This window comes from Tamandua tetradactyla, chromosome 1, assembly GCF_023851605.1.
Source record: "Tamandua tetradactyla isolate mTamTet1 chromosome 1, mTamTet1.pri, whole genome shotgun sequence".
Lineage (NCBI taxonomy): Eukaryota > Metazoa > Chordata > Mammalia > Pilosa > Myrmecophagidae > Tamandua > Tamandua tetradactyla.
Genome location: NC_135327.1, coordinates 19,572,733 through 19,591,799, shown reverse-complemented (window position 1 = coordinate 19,591,799; position 19,067 = coordinate 19,572,733). Strand labels below are relative to the sequence as shown.

Sequence of the window (19,067 nt, the reverse complement as noted above, 5' to 3'; positions counted from 1 at the left end):
CTGCTGATTGCATTTAGTTAAATCCTCACACAGGGAGCTATTCTCTGGGGTCTCCCTCTCTGGGGGCCCAGAATTTTCCAGGACCTCAATTGCTGGTTTCTTTTTACTCAAGAGTTCAGTTTTCATCTTATCTCTCTCCTGTCGCATTTCACTATAAGCTGTGAGGAGAAACCAGGCTGCACTTTCCACATTTAATTTGGAGATCTCTTCTACTAAATATCCAAATTCATGGCTTTTAAAATCAGCCTTCCAGCCAAAGCCACTAGTCAACTTTGTCAGATTATCTGCCATTTTAAAACAATGATCGCCTTCCTTCTGGTCTGCAATAGCACATGCCTCACTTCTGTGTAGAGCCTGCTCAGAGGTATCTTTAAAGTCCATGTTCCTAATGTTAAAATAAATTTAGTTTGAAATGCTAGTGATAGATGTGGGTGAGGGGTGAGGGGTATGGTATGTATAATCTTTTTTTTCTATTATTGTTTTATTTCTTTTTCTGTTGTCTCTTTATGTCTTTTTCTGGATTGATGCAAATGTTCTAAGAAATGATGAATATGCAACTATGTGATGATATTGAGAATTACTGAACATATATGTAGAATGGAATTACATGTTAATGTTTTTGTTTGTTCTTAATTTTTTTAATTAATAAATAATTTTTTTTTAAAAAAGAGTGCTGCTGATTGTACATACAAGCAAATGAAGATACTGTAAGACACAGTTTGTTTATTTTGGACATTATCCACAATGTCCAACAGATGGAGGGAGCTGAAGGATACAATGACCGAGAAATACAACGGCAAACGGTGATACATTTATATGATGGAATTTGGTGCGGCTACAAAAAGAGGGATGTCGAGGGGCATGCAACAAGCTGAATAAACCTTGGGGACAATGTGTTGTGCAAAATAAGCCAGACACTGAATAAAGCTGGAAAAAAAAAATTAAATAAGCCAGAAACAAAAGAACAGATATGCTAATGTCTCTCAGAAAATACTTTCAAAAAAACAATGGGAGCCTAGACTGTGGGTCCTGATAGCAACCACGTATGGTCTGAAGTTGTGGATTCTAAGACAACTTCACACCAGCTCATACGCATAGCTCAGTGTCACTGAGCTGGTATGTCCCTGGAACTTTGAGTAGCTCTGTGACATCTAGACCCCAGAAATGCAGTGCTGTGACCTGAAAGTTAGCATAGCTATATATAATAACAGTTAAAGTAACAAAAAAGAGATCAGGCCTCAATTAGATTAAAAAAAGAAATCAATCTGGTGGGTCTAAGGTAAATCAGAATACAGGGTAAAAGATGACAGTATATGTACTTTCAACCCTCAGCTACTGCATGAGACCAAAGGCAGAGAGGTTTATTATGTTTAAATCTAAATTTTCTGTAACACATAATCTAAATCAACCTCTGTGGATAGCTCATTTAAACAACCCAAACTCCTAGAATCCAGGACAGAAACAAGGCCTTATAGTTCTGTACAGCTTAATATAATACATGTTATACATCTCAGACTATGGTGGGCTGATAACTAAAAAGTATTGGTAGAGACCCTCGAGGATCTGAAGGGGAAAAATAAATTTGTTTTATTTTATTTATTTTTATTTTATCTTATTTTATATGTGCGTGTATATATATGGGAATTATATGTTCCAGGAAGGAAAATCTAGTGCAGGAAAACTTTGTAGAGTCTCAATTTGAGCCCTAGTGTTCTTAAGAGTCAACAGGAATGATGTTGGTTGGGGTTTAGCAAACCATGGCAATTAGCACTGTCTAACTGAAGCTTGCGTAGGAGTAGCCTCCAGAATAGCCTCTTAACTCCATTTGATCTCTCTTGGCCACTGATACCTTATTTTATTACACTTCTTTTCCCCCTTTTTGTCAGAAAGGTATTGTCTATCTCATGGTGCCAGGGCCAGACTCATCCCCAGGAGTCACACCCCATGTTATCAGGGGCATTTTCACCCCTGAATGGCTTATAACCATGTAGTGGGGAGGGCAACAATTTTCCTTGCAGAGTTGGGCTTAGAGAGAGAGAGAGACAATATCTGAGCAACAAAGAGACTTCCTGGAAGCAACTTTTAGGCCTTGCTATAGGCAGTCTTAGTTTCTCCCTTACAGAAATAAGTTTCATAAGAGCAAGCCTCAAAATCCAGGGCTTGGGCAGGCCACGGTGGCTCAGCAGGTAAGAATGCTTGCCTGCCATGCCCGAGGACCCAGGTTCGATTCCCGGTGCCTGTCCATGTAAAAAAAAAATAAAAAAATCCAGGGCTTAGCCTATTTAGTTTCTTGGGAATCCCCAATGGTTGGGAAGGAGCCTGGGTTTTCCCAGATGGGAGAGTTTAATAGTTTAATAGTTATATATATATATATATATATATATATATATATATATATATATATATATATATATATATATACACACACACACACAACTACTTGTTGAAGTGTGCTTTAAATTTCCTAGATCAGATAAATCTTGAAACCCAGACAGACCAGCCTTTCCAAGATTATCAACCTAATTATATCCCCCTACCCTTTAGCATCAACACCCCTTCTCAACACAAAAAGTCAGAACTGGCATTCCCCCCAAAGATCCCTATAGATTAGGGGAATGATTAAAGGAGGAGGAAGTATTGGGATTTAACAAATGAGCACAATTGCTGAATCCCTGTATTAAAATTCCTTCTAACCTCTAGTGTTTCGGAGCAGCTAGAAGGAAAAATCTAAGATGGTGAATGATAGCCCATTCAAACTCTGGGATCTCTTCTGTAACTACTTGTTGAAGTGTGCTTTGAAAATTATTGCTTTCTTCTTTCTTTGCTTTGGATAAACGTTGTATTATACAATAAAAAGTTTAAAAAGAGAAGTGTGAACTTTTTACCTATCAGTGTCTCCTGGCCAGGGCTATCTCTCCATCAAACTAGAAGCTCCCGGAGAGCAAAAACGGGACTTGATTTGAACCCAGAGTTAGTATTCATCAGCAAACAGAGAAACAAGTGCCTGTCATTCAGCAGGAGGGAGAAGGTGCTGCAGCCCAGGAGGGCCAGGCTCAGCTCAGGCTCAGCTTCCTCCAGGAAGCCTCCCCAGATGTCCAGTCTAGATCCATCCTGCCCATCACTTCTGTGGTTCCCTTGTCCCCGATCCCCTGTGACTATCCATGTTCTTGTTTGTCCCCCATCAAACCAAGAGCAGATTTAGGGCAGGGACCTTGTCTGACTCATCCCTGTATCCCCAGGTTCCAGTGGGTGCTGGACACTATGCGATGTGTTCAGCAAGTGAACATTTGTCAACTTTGAGGCCAGAAAAACTACCAGAGTCGCTGTTCACCCGGGCCATCCCAGGGCTGGGTCCCCCTCCTTTCCCACAGGCACATGCTATAAATGGACAGGACCTGGTGCCTGAAACAGAGCTTGAATTTCACAAACCAAATGGCCTGTCCCAGAGTGTTGAGGAGGAGTTCTGGAGCCCCAGACTCGGGCCATAAATAGCCTGGCTCTGAAACCTCCTCCCTGCTCTGATTTCTGCCTGAGTCCCCCGACCAGGCACGACTGTGGCCCTGTGGCCAGCATTCCCAAGACTCCAAGGACGGGCCCAGCTGGTCTTCATACCCTGCCCCAGCCAAGCCCCTGGCCCAGGAGCCTGGTAAAGCAGTGACATATGGGCTCTTTCCCCTTAGGGAAGCTGAGACAGGCAACATCAGACACTCTGCCTCTTCCAAGGGCCCCGACACGCAGGGACCTCCAGCTCTGCCAGAGAGAAAAGCCAGCACCCAGACCCGGCCCCAGTGAGCCAGGAATAGATTCTATTAGAAACACATGGAACAGGGACAGGGCAGGGCCATTTGCCCAGTCCAGAGCAATCAGGGGGCCACATAAGTGGTGCAGAGAGAAGGGGACACATCTGTTTTGGCTCAACACAGTATCCCCAGTACTTATCCCAATGCTTAATAAACGTTTACGCCTGAATATCTTGGCTTCAAGTCTTAGTTGAAGGGAAGCCTGTCCTCCAAACTCAAGCTGTTCGTTTGCTGTTCAGTGGGTGGTCACTTACTTATCTCTGCCTAAAATTACCTGATCTATCCATTTTTTACTAGTCTATGTCCTCTCTCTCCCCCAGTCAAAAGATCAGTCCCATGGGCAGGGACCTGTTTTCTTGTTCTCCATGGTAGTCCCAGAATCTAGACATATATTAGGTCATTGGTACATGAGACATTTTTTAAATGTATGAATTTTGACAGGCCTGGGGCTTCTCAGTCTGAAGAGAGATCGTTGGGCTGGCTCGGGAGTGAGGTAGTCTTGGGTTTCCCTTCCTTGCTGTGTGGTCTTGGACAAGTGGCTTGACCTCTGTGATCTTTTTTCCTCATCTGTAAAATGGGAGTAGAATACCCATCTCACAGGGTAGGGAAAGAATCAATACATGTAAAGCACTTTGCCATGCCTGGCACAGAGTAGGTCTCCAGCAAGAAGTAATGTGGTTAGTTTCTGCGGATGTTCGTAGCGTGACAGAATAAGGGGATGGGCCCAGGAGGTAGTGACAAACAGACAAGGATCTGAGTTCAGGCCCTGTCACCAGTCCCTCTGGGCCTCAGTTTCTTCACCTATAAAATGAGCACTGATACAACACTTCTCCAGATGAAGCACTGTGAGGATTCAAGCCCAGGCTGTCCCCCTGCTCCCCAGGACGGTGTGGAAAGGATTTAGGATTTCAACAGGCTCTGGAAGGCCTGACCTTTAAGGTCCTGCTGGTCTAGCAATGCTGACTATAAATAGTCCCCGGTCCCTGGCAGGCCCTGCAGCACAGCTGCCCAGCAGAGCCCGAGTTGCCATATTCTGAGGGATAAAACCTCACTTTACCACACCTGCAGTACAGGGGCCACCATCTATAAAGAACTTAAAGGCACATGAACCAACTGACCAACAATACCACTGCAGGAATCACACTTCAGATATGTGTGCACATTTACACATGGGGTCACAGCATTATTGCTACGGCAGCAAGATGCTGTGAACAGCCAGGATATCCGTGAGTGGGGGCTGCAGAACACAAGCTGCAAGTGTCCTGACTGCAGAGACCACTCAGTCCTGTCGAGGGCTGTAAAACTCCAGCACCTAGATTGATTCCTGGCACAGAGCAGTGCTCAATAAATATGTGTTAAATGAATGAACGAGTCCCATTAATGGCATATTTATACAACCATTTGAAAAAAAAAATGGACCTGCATGACTCCCAGGGGTGTAAATCTCCCTAGCAATGTGGGACAGAAATTCTGGGATGAGCCGGGACACAGCAGATTGAGAAAGCCTTCTTGAGCAAAAGGGGGAAGACAGAAATGAGACAAAATAACGTTTTAGTGGCTGAGAGATTTCAAACAGAGTCGAAAGGTTATCCTGGAGGTTATTCTTATGCATTATATAGATATCCCTTTTTAATTTATACTGTACTGGAGTGGTTGGAGGGAAGTACCTGAAACTGTTGAGCTGTGTTCCAGTAGGCATGAAGATGAATGTATAATGATCACATACTCACATTGTGCAATGTGAGTATGTGATTGTGAAAACCTTGTGTCTGATGCTCCTTTTATCTACGATATTGACAGATGAGTAAAAAATATGGATCAAAAATAAATAAATAATAGCGGGAACAAATGTAAAATAGATTAGCTTGAAATACTAGTGAACAATGAAAGGAAGTAGTTAAGGGGTATAGAAAAAAAATAGGGGGAGCAAAGGTTAAAATCTATTGAGTAGATGGAAATACTAATGGTCGATGAGAGGGAGGGGTAAGGTTACGGCATGTGTGACTTCTTTCTTTTTACTTCTTTTTCTGGAGTGGTCCAAATGTTCTAAAAAATGATCATGGTGATGAATATACTATGTGATGATACTGTGAGCCATTGATTGTGCACCATACACGGAACGTTCATATGTTAAGAATGTTTATGTTTGTATGTTGTTTTGGTTTGATAACACAAAATAAATTAAATTTAAAAAACTGGAAAAAAAAAATACAGGAACTTTCTGGAAGAAAGTGTGAGAAAATATCAAAAATGGTTATCTCTATGAGAAGTCAATCACTTTATACCTTCCTGATTTTTTAAAAAATAAGAATATATTAGTTTTCAAACGTCTTCAAAATCTAGCTTCAAATATATACCACCACATTCCAAATCATCCAGGATTCAGAGTTAAGGCCCTCAAAAATTCATGAAACCTAGACTCAGGATTCTAGGATTGTAGGAATGGGAGAAAGAAGCATGTATTAAACACCTACTATATACCAAGCATTAAACTCAACTCTCACAAACATTCCCTCACCTAATTTTACCAATTCAATGATATGAATGGATATCCCTGTTTAACAGCTGAATTCAACTGTCCTCAGAGGAGTAAAATTATTTGGGTTTTGGGGATACATCTGAACTAAAATTCCATCTCTGCCTGATCTTGGGCAAGTGACCTCACCTCTCTGAGTTTCAGTTTTCTCATCTATACAATGAAATGAATAATGTACCAGATTTATAGGGTGGTTCTGAGGATTCAGTGAGATGACACATGGAAGGCACTTAGCACAATACCTGACACACTGTACACCATAAACAGCAGATGTTGCCATTTCTATTATTATTATCATCACAATTATTATTTCCACTACCACCAGAAGCAGCCAAGTTCATGCAGCTAGACAGGGCCAGTGCCTGACTCCAGAGCCCAATGGGCATTTTAATCAAGGTCTGGGGAACAGGCCAGGATGGATTAAGCCAAGTTTTGTCTGTGAGGAGTCACATGGTCCAAAACTGCGTCTATGCAGCCAAATAAATATTTCCTTGAGAACAATGCTTAGAATCACAAGTCTTTGCAGCCTCGGGAGGACCAAACTGGGGCTCCATTTATGCCTCTGTTCCCGGGACAGGAGTCTCTCAGACGCTCACAGCCTGGCTTCACTCGGCTAAACTGAACAGAGTAAACCCAGCTGTGTCCACTAAGGACATTCCACTCTTGATGGTGGTGGCATTCAGCCACATTGCGGTGGGACACTTGGCAGTGTCCATCTCCTGGGATAGGAACCAGCAGGCAGCTGGGCCTGGGACTCGGAGTCCTCAAGACTTGTAATGGAAAATTTCAGGAATCAGCCATGCCCAGATTGAGTCTTAGGTCCTGTGCTGGTTTGAATCTGTGGTGGACCCCAGAAAAGCCATGTCCTTTGGTCTTCATTCAGTATCTGCTGGCTGGGAGCTTTTTGATTGTTCCCATGGAGATGTGACTAACCCAATTGTGAGTATTAACTTTTGATTAGACGGGGCTGTGAATCCACCCATTCCAGGTGCGTCTTGATTAGTTTGCCGGAGTCCTTTAGAAGGGAAAACATTTTGGAGAGTCCCTTTTAAAGCCACAAAAATGAAGAGAGCCAGAGCCCATACCACCAGAAACCTCTGGAGACGAAGAAGGAATGCATCCCCAGGGGAGCTTTATGAAACAAGAAGTCAGGAGTGAAAGATGACAGACTTTGCCACATGCCCTTCCAGCTGAGAGAGAAAAACCCTGCAGTTCATCGGCCTTTCTTGAGTGACAGTAACCTCTTGTTGGTGCCTTAATGTGGACATTTTTATAGACTTGCTTTAATTGGGACATTGTCTCGGCCTTAGAACTGTAAACTAGCAACTTAATAAATTTCCCTTTTTAAAGAGCCACTCCATTTCTGGTATATTGCATTCCGGCAGCTAGCAAACTAGAACAGGTCCCATTTTAAACATTTAGGAAACTCAACTGCAACCGACAAAGTTAAAGGTAACATAGAAAAGTTGCAAGGGTAAGGAAGGTTCCCTACTCATCCTTCTCCAAACACCAACACCTAATGTGTGCTGGGCTCAGGGACAAACAACACATGGTTCCTTCCTTCAAAGAACTTCCAGTTTACTGGAGAAAATGATAATGATGATGATGCCGATGATAAAGGCTGACCTTTATTGAGTGCTTATCATGTGGAAGATCTTGTGCTATGCACTTCACAGGTATATTTTATTTGCTCCTTATAAAGAGCAAATAAAACAAATAATAGCTACCATTTACTAAGGACCTTCCAAGGGCACCAGTCTTAGCCCTTTACAGACATTATTCTTAAACCTTGCAAACAACCATGTGAGGTGGGCATTATCCAAGGCTGAGGCCAAAGTGGCCTCTGTAACCAGACAAAACTCAGTTCATAATCTGACTCTACCAACTTAATAGTTGTATGACCGAAGAAGTTACTTACCCTTAACAAGCCCTGTATGTAAAATAGAAATTATTGCAATTCCTATTACTCTATGCTGCCTTTTATTACACATATGCATGTGCATGGTACCTTACTCCTTTATTTTTTTAAGGTCTGCACTCTAGGTGGGATGTACCTTCCCCACTTTGTACAAGCCACTAAAACTGACTTAATTTTTACTAACCTTTAGTATTATTTTTTTAATGCATCACAGGCTCGCTATTGTCACAGACTTGCCAGCCATCTTGGGCTGGGAGAGGGGGTGGACATTTTCCTTGTGGCTACCCCTTCCTCCTCCCCCAGGCTTGGTTTCCAAGGGCCCAAGCCTGCCCTGGCTCCAGGTCTACATACACAATGGGCCTCTCTAAACAGCAGACAAAGGCATACTGGCTGCCAGCTGGGGCCCAAACTCCCTTTACAGACACATCCCTGTGGCTGGGAGCAGACTCAGGACATTGTACAAATCCCTGACCTAGCAGAGGAAAGTTCTGGGAAGCAGGCTGGAGTTGCTGAGACCCAGCTGGACCCCCAACTGAGATCAGGGAAGTAGGGCTCTGGAAGGCATCCAGAGTTTGCCAGTGGCACCTGTCCTCCCAGGACATTCTCAGAGGGCTCTATACACACCAAGCCCCAGGCCCTGGGAAAGATGCCCAGTTGCATTGCCAAGTTCACATCCAAAGGACAGGCCATCCTTCCACAACCCTTTTGGAGGTGGCCCTGGGAGTGGGTAGGGGGGTCCCTGGGGGAGGTTCTGTACAATATGGCAAGTGATGGCGTCCCAGGGGGAATTCAGGCCTAGAGAGGCTTCCAAGAGCCCTGGCTCCAGGCTGGGGCAGCTGCCAGGTACTGACCTTCTCTCCCAACTCCCCAAAATCTCAAGGACCAACTACAAACCAGCATCCCAGCTCCCTTCCATCACCCAGACTTCTCAGATCACCTATACAATCCAGAGATTCTTGACCCCGGTACCTCCCCTTTACTGCCCTGGATGGAAATACTTCTGTCCACAAGCTGACTGGGCGAGGACAGTTCAAAAGAGACTTCAACTAAGAAAAAGTAGGGAAAAAACAACAAGAAGGCTACAACCTTGGAGCCTTTCCCCTTACCCACGCCTGCCTTTAGAACACCAATCATCTCCCTTCTGTTCATGGCCCAGCCTTCTCACTGCCACCTGTGCATCCACTCTTGCCTCCCTCCAAACCAGGATAATGCTACTAAAGCCCAAATCTGACCATGCCTTGTCCCTGCTGAAAACCCTTTAAAGGTTCCTTATTTCCCTCCAGAGAATGTCCACAATCCTTGGGCCTGGCATTCAAGGCTCTACAGGATCTAGAATTCGGTAAAGTCACCTTCCCCACTCCCTTTCTCACCACTTAGGTTCAGGTTAACGCTGAATTATTTCCCAGGCAATCCATCCCCTGTGCATTTGTTCACATAGCTCTCCCTGCCTGGAATGTCGTTCTTCCCCCCAGGTCTATAGCTGCTTATTGTTCATGGTTAAATATCAGCATCTCCTACATCAGGAAGTGTTTCCTGACCACCCAGGTCAGAGTCCTACCTCAGATTCTGATCCCTGGACAGATTCCTACCTCAGCATCTGTGACATGTTGATGAGTTGGTGGGATTGCTCAGCTGACTCCCCCATTAGGCTGGGAATGCCCCGAAAACCACTGAGTAGAGCAGAATAAAAGGAGCAGAAGGAAAGAGAAACTAGAAGAGTGATAGATAATAAGGGAAGATTATGAACAACTTTATGCCAACTACTCTGACAACTTAGATGAACAAATTCCTTGAAAGACACCAACTACCAAAGTTCATTCAAAAAGAAATCAATCGGGCGGGCCGCGGTGGCTCAGCGGGCAAGAGTGCTTGCCTGCCATGCCGGAGGACCCCGGTTCGATTCCCGGCCCCAGCCCATGTAAAAAACAAACAAACAAACAAAATATAATAAAACAAGAAAATGTTTAAAAATGTTTCCCTTTCTTCCTCCCTTCCTTCCTTCTCTGTCTTTCCTTCCTTTCCTCCCTCTCAAAAAAAAAAAAAAAAGAAAAAAAAAAAGAAATCAATCATCTAAAGATATCTATTAAAACACTGAAATCATAGTTAAAAACATTTCCTACAAAGATGGCTTCCCTGGAGAAAGTTACCAAACTTTTAAGGGAGAAACGATACGAACTCTATATAAATGCAATGGGACAGCAGGGCAATTACTAACATTTATTGAGTGTCTACTCTGTGCCAAGACCTCTTACGGGCAAGAGATAGGTCAGGGTCCACCTGAGGGACCTGGGGCCGGGTTTACCAAGGAAAGAGCTTATCCTATGAAAAAACTCAAGGAACGTGAGAGCTGGAGACCCTAAGACCTGGGATAGTACACACGTCACTTGTTATGGTTGATGGACTTATGTGCCCAAACGAAAGGCATGTTCATAATCTCAACCCATATGCCTGCGGATGTGAAACCTTTGTAAATAAGACCCTTTGAAGATGTATTATTCATTAAGGTGAGGACTCATTTGTAAATAGGGTCTTCTAAAATCCCATTTAGGTATGGCCCAACTGACTCAGGGTGGGCCTTAATCCATATTACTGGAGGCCTGAAAAATAGGGAAGTCAGAGACAGTCACAAGAAGCTAAAAGCCAGCAGAAACCAGAAGAGCTGACAAAAGGAGAGAGAGACTGCCATGTGACAGGAGGCAGAGAGGCAAGCCAAGGAACCCCAAGGACTGCGGCAAGCTAGCGCCAGAAAGCTACTGACTTCAAGGAGAAAGCATGGCTTTGCCAACACCTTGATTTTCTAGTCTTCAAAACCATGAGATAAAAATGCTTTTTATTTAAGCCAACCCATTGTGTGCTATGACAACCCATGGTCATAGCAGCCTGGCAAACTAAGACATGTGCCTTCCCTACTGTATCCATAATAGTCACTACTAATCAATTCTAGCTCCTCTGCTTAGCCCAGACAAAACTTACCAATCCTTCTAAATATGGCACTTCCAGTAGGCACTAGTTGAGCAAATACTCAAAATGAAAGCTATTGTTTTATATATATATATTTTTTTGTTGTTGTTGTTGTTTTATATATCTATATATATATATATAACTACAATAATTTTTTTTTTAAAAAGCTAGTGGTTATCTCTGATCTAATTTAATCCCAAGCATTAGGGAACTTAAAGCCCAGAGAAGGTAATGTAAGGGTCTTACCCAAAGCCAACCAGAGATTGATCACAGAGAAGACAGATTTTAGGAACTGATTTTAAGTAGTCTGTACGGAGAAGACAGCGTGTACATGTTGTCTCTCCCACCCGGTGGTGCACTCCTTCAGGAGAGGGCCTGGGTCTGGTTTAGCTCCAAACTCCCAGTTCTCTGCACACCAGATATGTGTAGGTATCTGTGAATGCTTCTTGGTTTAGTAGAGGAGGGAGGGAGTGCATGGTAGAGGGAAGGCTTGGGCATTCATTCCTAAAGCCAGGAGGCACTTCAAGCCTCTAACACTAAGAGATGCTGTCTTCTCAGAATGATGTACAAACTGAGAACCCATACAGACACATTCTCAAAAGCTATGGGGGGGGGGCAGCCTCAAAGTGGATTTGAAATGCATCTACAGTAGAAAATTTACTATTTAGAGACTACACCTTCACACAGCAGAAGCTAAAAGAGCTTTTCAAGTCAATGTCATTTTGATGAATTTCAACTATTTCAAACTGCATTACTGGCTATAAATAACAGAGTAATGAGGCATCTGGGGGAAAAAAACCTCTTATATCCCTATCATTTATGTATGGTCTTGTTATTTAACTTCACTTTTAAAGTATGATTAATATACTTAAGCTTTTAGGAATAGCACTCTAAAGTCAGCCTTTTTTTTTTTTAGGTATAAAAAAAAATGGATCAGTGGAATTTAAAAAAATACACCTAAAATAAAATTAAACTGAGAGGGAATTGAGGTCTGGAGTTACAAGTATGCCAAAGATTACCAGAGACCTGGTGCCTGTCTGCTTCTGTGACCTCCTGGGCACCCCTTTGGAGAAACCAAGGCAACCATGAGGATCTGGGCCTGTGACTCAGCTCAGCAGTTTTACTGGCCAAAGCATTCTCCACTGGCCCCTACCACCTCCCTGTGCCTGCACTGGGCCATGAGCCAAAGATACATTCCTCAGCCACCCCCACCCCCCCCACAGGCCTCCAGGGCTGATAGAGTGTGAGGAAAGAGCTATGCAAAGCGGAAACCTCCGGAGAGAGATAGCAAAAGCAGATATGGGACAATCACAGCAGGAGGTCTGTTACAACCAATGGGGAAACTGAGGCCCAGAGAAGGCAAGGATCTCTCCCTAGACCATAAAAGAGGAGACAGTAACTAATTCCACCCAACCAAGGTTCCCACACACACCAAAAAACCTCCTTTCTGATCCTCACTCAAATAATGTCATGTCTTGCTGTTCTCTTGAAGTTCTCTTCCAAAGGAGGGTGGGTCTCAGGGTTTTATGGCTCCTGGGCACTAGAAGGACCTACAGGTCCCTTAGGAAAGAATCTTGGCTGCTCCCTCCCCAGTCCCCTGGCCGTCTCCTTCCCTGAATCACTCCCTGGGTACCAGATCCTGCCATGTTCCTTTCATCCTGCTCATAAAAATAACCCAGCAAGGTCACAGTGACATCCCATTTTATGAATGAGGAACTAAGGCTGAGGGAAACGAAGTGACTTCCCTAAGGCCACAAAGCTCTGAGTGGGAGAGAAGAAAGGTACAACCAGGTAGGTCTGGCTCCCTGCAGGCTCCCCTCCACCAGCCCACACTGTCCCCGGGTAGGCCTTCAAATTCTGTGTCTGCTTCCAACCCTGTCCATCTCTCAGCCCCCACGGCCAGGCTGGGGCCATCTGAGGCCTAGGGGGGCCAGGGAAGAAGTTAAACACACATGCACACCCACTTTTCAGGGCCCTGGGGACCTCAGTGCTTACCTTCTAGCACCACCTCCTTGCCTGCCTTCTTAAGGACCTGCACTGCCTCATCGTGGCTGGCAGAGGACAGGTCTTCCCCATTCACGGACAGGATGGCGTCCCCCACAAAGAGGGCCTCAGTCTGGTCAGCTGCCAGGCCCTTGAAGATCTTGGAAATGAGAATGGGCATCTTGTTCTCCCGGCCCCCTACACAGGCACAGAAGGAGAAAGAAGGTGAGGCAGATGCTCCAATGCTTAGGAGTCGTGTCAAGGCAAAAGTATTTATTGAAGGCCTCCCAGTGCTGGAAAAGGAGCGGGGGGAATGTGGAAGACTAAAGAGAATCTCAGAACAAAGGAGCCTTAGAAGCTTGGGACACTTAGCTAGTAAGCCGCAGGGCCAGCATTTGAACCCAGTCAAATGTGGGCCCTCGGATATCACATTCCTTGTCCATCCCCAGAGATGAGAAGATGAAGAACTAGCTCCCCAGAGAAAGGAACTCATTGTTACAAGGTCACACGCCAAATTGGTGGCAGAGCTGGGGCTGGAACACTCTCCTGACCTCCACATATACTCAATAGTTTGTTCATCATGCTGCACAGAACTTAAGGCCTAGGGGGAGGAAGGAGTTTCTATTTATCTCTATCTTCCCCCTCCTAAAACAAGGGATTCAGTCCAGTTTGAAATATATGGTCATTCCTATCTGCCCATGGCGACAGGAGCCCATGGAACTTGCACTTCCTCTGAAGCCTCCTAAAAAGACCATCACCCCCATCTGGAAGTATGCAGCTTGAGAGTAACTTTATGTGACCTTGGAAAGTCCCTGCTCTTCTCTGAGGTCTCAGTTTGTCCATCTGCAAAATGGGAGAGTTGGCACTAATGCAAAGTGTTAATAATAGGAGAACATGTGGGAATTCTGTATGTTAGGCACAATTTCTCTGTAAACCTACAATTTCTCTAATTAAAAAAAAAAAAGGAAGGGTTGACCTATATGAACTATAGATTACAACCTGCTCTGACAAGCTGAGTGTACCATTTCTGGATTGGCCCTGCTGCCCTATGCCATGCTGGAGGTTGGGAACAAGACTGGTACCTGTCCCTGGTTTCACCACTTTCCCCTTTTAGACATCTTTGGTTGGCTGCCTGGCAGTTTGCCTTTCCACATGTAAGTATCACCCTGGGCAATCTCTAGGGAGGACATGTGCCTGATAATTGAGGCTCTAATCCTAGCTCTGGAGCTAACTATGTGACCCTGGGCAAATCATTGCACCTTTCTGAGCATCCGTTTCCTCACCTGCAAAAAAATGGGATTATATTCCCTATCTTTCAACACTGGTGCCAGGATGAAGTGGCTCATGAGCCTACAGTACTGGGCACAGCACCTGGTACACAGTGGTGACAGTTGCCACCATCCCCAGCCCCAGGCTAAAGGATCTGGAGGCACCAGTGAACAGAGTTAGCACCAGGGAGACCCAGAGAGGGGACAACGTACATTCAGGGTGAAACAGAGACTGACACCCTTTTCCGTGGCAGGTAACACTTCGCCGAGAGCTGGGACCCTAGGAAGCAGACAGGCAGGACTGGTGAGCTCAGCAGCTGGAGGTGTGCAGGGAGTTTAAACACTGTGATCAGTTGCTTTAGGAGCCTCTCCTGACCTCCATTTTTCCTCTCAAATAACAGCGATAATTAACTGGGCCCCTACTATGCGCTGGCAGGGTCAGCACTTCGGACTTCTGTGCTTACAGAAATAACACAACTTTATCATTATCCTCGTGCAGTTGAAGAAATTGAGGTTCATAGATGGAAAGCGGATTGTCTTAAGTCCAGAGTCCTAAATGAGTCCCCAAAGAAAGCCGTCCACAGGCTGGGAGCTCAAAGAGGAGTACCAACTCTGTGTCTCCCCTTTCAATCCTGTGCAAAGTAGAAAGGGTCAGATCACCAGATTCAAACCCAGATGTCAGGGCTCCCTGCCTAGGCAAACAGCTGTCCCGGGTCCTCAGATTTCTGCATCCTTTCTGGCCCGTCTGCGACTCCAGCCTGTGCCTCCACCCACGGGCCCTACCCATGCACGTCCTTCCCAAACTCCCTCCACCTTGGTGTTGTCTCACGGACTTGCTTCTCCTTGCCTAAGTAGTGTCCCAGGCCTCGACCCCTTTCTCCACCCTCTGCTCTCCTGGGCCCCTCTTGTCCTTGGTGCCCGTGCTAGCTGTTCCCGCAGATCCCTAAGCCACCACATAGAATTCCCCACCCACGTTTCCGTGGTGCGCCCCAATGCCCTCCACACCTACTCCGTCGGTGACTTCGACTCCCAAAATCCCATGTCCCTGGCTCCCCACTGTACTGTCACAGACCCCAAGTCTCTGACCTTGGAGGCCCCCGTGCGCCTAGTGGCCTCAGAACACCCCCACCCCATACCCTCAAACCCAAGGCCTCCCTATTCCACGGCTTCCGTTCGGCACCAGTCCCCACGACCCCTGCGTCGTCGGCGGCCTCACAGACACTACGACTCCGTGCCCTCGGTGCCCCCGCGCCCACCTTTGATGCTGATGCCCAGCCCACCGGCGTCAGCCTTGCGCACCGTCACGCGGCGCCGCTGGAGCAGCAGCGCCTCCGGCAGCTGCGGGGGCGCCGCTCCCGGCTCGGCGGCGCCGTTGAGCTGCGAGGGTTCGGGCTCCCGCGGGGCGCCGGGCTCGGGACCGGGCTCGCCGTCGGCGGGGCTCACAGTCAGGGCGTCCTCCGCCAGACTGAGCAGCACCCGCTGCCACCGCTCGCCGCCGCCGCCGGGGGAGCCCACCCCGGCGCGCAGTTCCAAGAGCCCGGTGCGCGGGGCGCGCCTGCCTGCCGCCATCTTCGCCTCCGGGCCCCCGCGCCGCCGCGCTCACTCTGCCCCGCTGTGCCCGGCCCGCTCCGACCGAGCACCCAGGGCAGAGGGCAGCTGGGGCCCGTCTGGGCCAGCAGCCACCCTACCCCGGGCCGCTGGGGGTGGAGTCTCGAGGGGGCGGGGCTACGTGGGTGTGGCTAACCGCAGAGGGCGGGGCCTTGACACCTCGCGGGAGGCTGGGCGAGGTCAGACGCCCAAGGGAGCAGAATAGAGCTACTAGAGGGTGGGGCCGTAAGGCCCGGGCCCCGAAATAAGCCGAGGAGCTGGTGAGGAGCGGATGCCCAAGCGGAGCCGTTCAGGGGGCGGGGCTTCATACCGAGGCCAAAGGCCAAGATTCCTGTGAGGGAGACTCAACTCTGGTCAGGGCCGTCGAGGCTCTGGGCCGTCGCTCACAGAGATGTGAGCACAAGAACAAGGGAAGGACCGTAAGGCCTAATGCGAAGCTTTGGGCGTAGGAGCTGAGGACACCAGGGACAGGGCTTGAGTTTAAGAAGTCGACAGCGAGCCGCGAGGCATAACGCAGGTGTAGCTGCTAGTGGGCGAGCTTCGGAAGAATCTCGTTTCCGAGTTTGGCGCGGGGCATTTTGGCATTGGGGCGTGGTTTTGTGTGGGCGTGGCTTCTGGTGCTTGCAGGCCCCGCCCACTGGGGCTGACCTTGCAACTGCTGCCTTTAGGGCTTGGCGAACGGGTGGGCATGTTACCCAGTTAAAAACTGAAGGAGACTTTAAGAGGCTAATGTCCTGCAACTATGTGATGAAACTGTGAATTACTGATTATATATGTAGAACGGAATGATGATGTATTAAGAATGTTTTTGTCTGTTTGTTGTTATATTTTTTAATTAAAAAATTAATTTAAAAAAATAAAAAGAAACAAGGTAAAGTGAACAAAGGGAAGATACGTATGGTATTAGCCACTGCCGCTACTGATTAAAACCCTGATAAGTGGGATGGTAATGTGTGGACAAAGCAGATAATGGAAAAAAAGCAAGTATTTTAAATTAAAAAAAGCTTGTCAGATAAAACAAACAAACAAAACCTTGTAAGCCATTAATTACCTGGATGGTTAGAATTGCTGATGCAGGGGCTGAAGGAGTGGTGCTGGACTATGCTGATTGCATGAAATTTACAGAAATTAGCACCAGTCCCTTCATACAGACTGCTTTTCAGAAGTTTAATCAGCAAACTGGAAAAAATTCTAACTTGCTGACATTGGCTGCACGAAGATGCAATAAGCAATGCCCTGCTAACAGTATGTGGCCATGAAATAATCGACCCTGGTACACTTTATAAAATGGCAAAGCTGGGAAACATGGGAGACTGGAATACAGGGAAAGGAAAGGCCAAAAAGTATATATATATATGTACATTATATATATATGTATGTATATAAAATGGGAAATGGTTTCCCAAAACCAGTAATAGGATTTCCCACAGAGAAATGTTCCAAGGCCTGCTGGAAGCTAAGGTTAACCAAAAAAAATTAATGTTTTGTCAAAGAATTAAATTTTTAAAATGTATACAAAAGAAATGTAAACCAAGTTATGATCATAAAATGAGTAGTGCTCCTACTCCTGGCAAGGCAGAAGACCTGCATCCAGCTCCCTTGGTACCGCTATACCCTCACTTACTCCCTTTCTTCCAGACAAAGGATTAAGCCAAACCCCATTATCTTTGATTCCAAATTTGTGGCTCCCCTTTGGTTTAATGTTTCATATTTTTTAAACTTGAAAAAGCTGTTTAATATTATGAAACACCTTGCTTGCAAATTTTATCCGTACAGAGTTTTAAAAATCTTTATTCTGTGCCATCAATCCTTATTTTAAAAAATGTATATTAAGGTTTCAAATATGCATTAACTAAAGCATTTTAAATATTGAACATTATTCTGACAAATTCAATTTTAATAGTAATTGTGTGTGGTAAAATATTTGCTTTAAATAATGACTTAAGTATGAAGGATATAAAAGATATGCTTTTACTAAAAGGAAAAGGAGAGTAGTTTTGCCCTCACATAAAATAAATGGCTGTTACAGAATAAAAAATGTAAGACAAAGCCTGAACAAATATAATAAGTTGCCAAAGGTTTGTAAAAAAGGAAATTATGGTCAAAATCAGGGAAAGTTTAAGGTGAACTAAAAGGGAAGGTGTTAAAAGCAGTACCCAAACTCTTTAGCATCTACGCTCCCTTACCTGAGATTAAGCCAGGAAACATGGTATGGGTAAAAGACTGGGGGAAAAAAAAAAAATGGGCTCCCTGCAGCCTCAATAGGGTTGGTCCTTAATAGAAAGGTCCTTACCATGTTGTTGTAAGTAACCCTAACAGCCATCAAAGCCGTGAAGATCATCCTATGAATTCACCACTCTCAGGTCAAAAGGGCCACCACAGACAACCCCTGGGAATGCACCCCTTATCCTGAACACCTGACACACATTGTTCTCCGGGAGCCACTGCACTCCCTCTCCTTCGCAGCTGAGATCAGCTGACCAGCCCACAAGTAAGGCCTGAGTGACAATCGTTGCCCTGCTCTAGCTCACCAGAAGCAGCTAGTCAACACCCAGCTGAAGCCTGAGGAGATCTCCGAGCCCTGCCTCAGTCACCCCGGAAGCTGACTGATCTGCGTACAGCCGAAAATTAAAGAATCAACACATGGCCATCCCAGTCTGCTGGGTCTGTGGACTAATTCTCTTTTTTTGCTCTTCACGTTTGTCTTTTGTTTAGTGGTGTTAGCCCGCCTGAAAATCAGTCCCCTGGAGTTCTTCCCGAAAACCAACTTTACTCATTTGACAGAATCCCTCTTACCCAGCTAACTTCCCCCTTCCTAGCCGCTGCGCAGAGTGAGTGTCTCCATTCCTTCCCTGAGGCTAATTGTACATTTGTGTGGTGGCACTCCCCATAACCAGCACCATTAGCCTCACTCCTTTGTATCTGCTTGACATGATCATAAGCCCTTCCAAGGGGGATGATGCATGCCAGGCATGCTTCAAGACTACCTATGT

The 19,067-nt window shown here is 45.8% G+C and overlaps 1 protein-coding gene and 1 long non-coding RNA gene across 3 annotated transcripts in view; one reads left to right on the top strand and one right to left on the bottom strand.

Moving 5' to 3' along the window:
* The window catches only part of SNTA1 (syntrophin alpha 1), a 30,646-nt gene extending 14,476 nt beyond the window's left edge, over window positions 1–16,170 (bottom strand). The window contains exons 1-2 of one of the 2 annotated variants that reach the window (XM_077111266.1): window positions 15,723–16,170; window positions 13,211–13,396 (exon numbers count right to left, since the gene is read on the bottom strand). In XM_077111266.1, the coding sequence (XP_076967381.1) occupies window positions 13,211–13,396; window positions 15,723–16,035 (499 nt within the window). In that variant the 5' untranslated portion in view covers window positions 16,036–16,170. The remainder of the gene's footprint in view (window positions 1–13,210; window positions 13,397–15,722) is intronic. The other variant, XM_077111255.1, reaches the window with a different exon arrangement.
* LOC143642633 (uncharacterized) lies at window positions 16,020–18,729 on the top strand. The gene is made up of 2 exons (XR_013155767.1): window positions 16,020–16,591; window positions 18,438–18,729. It is a non-coding gene; the product is annotated as an uncharacterized LOC143642633 (long non-coding RNA).
* Window positions 18,730–19,067: the final 338 nt, after the last annotated feature.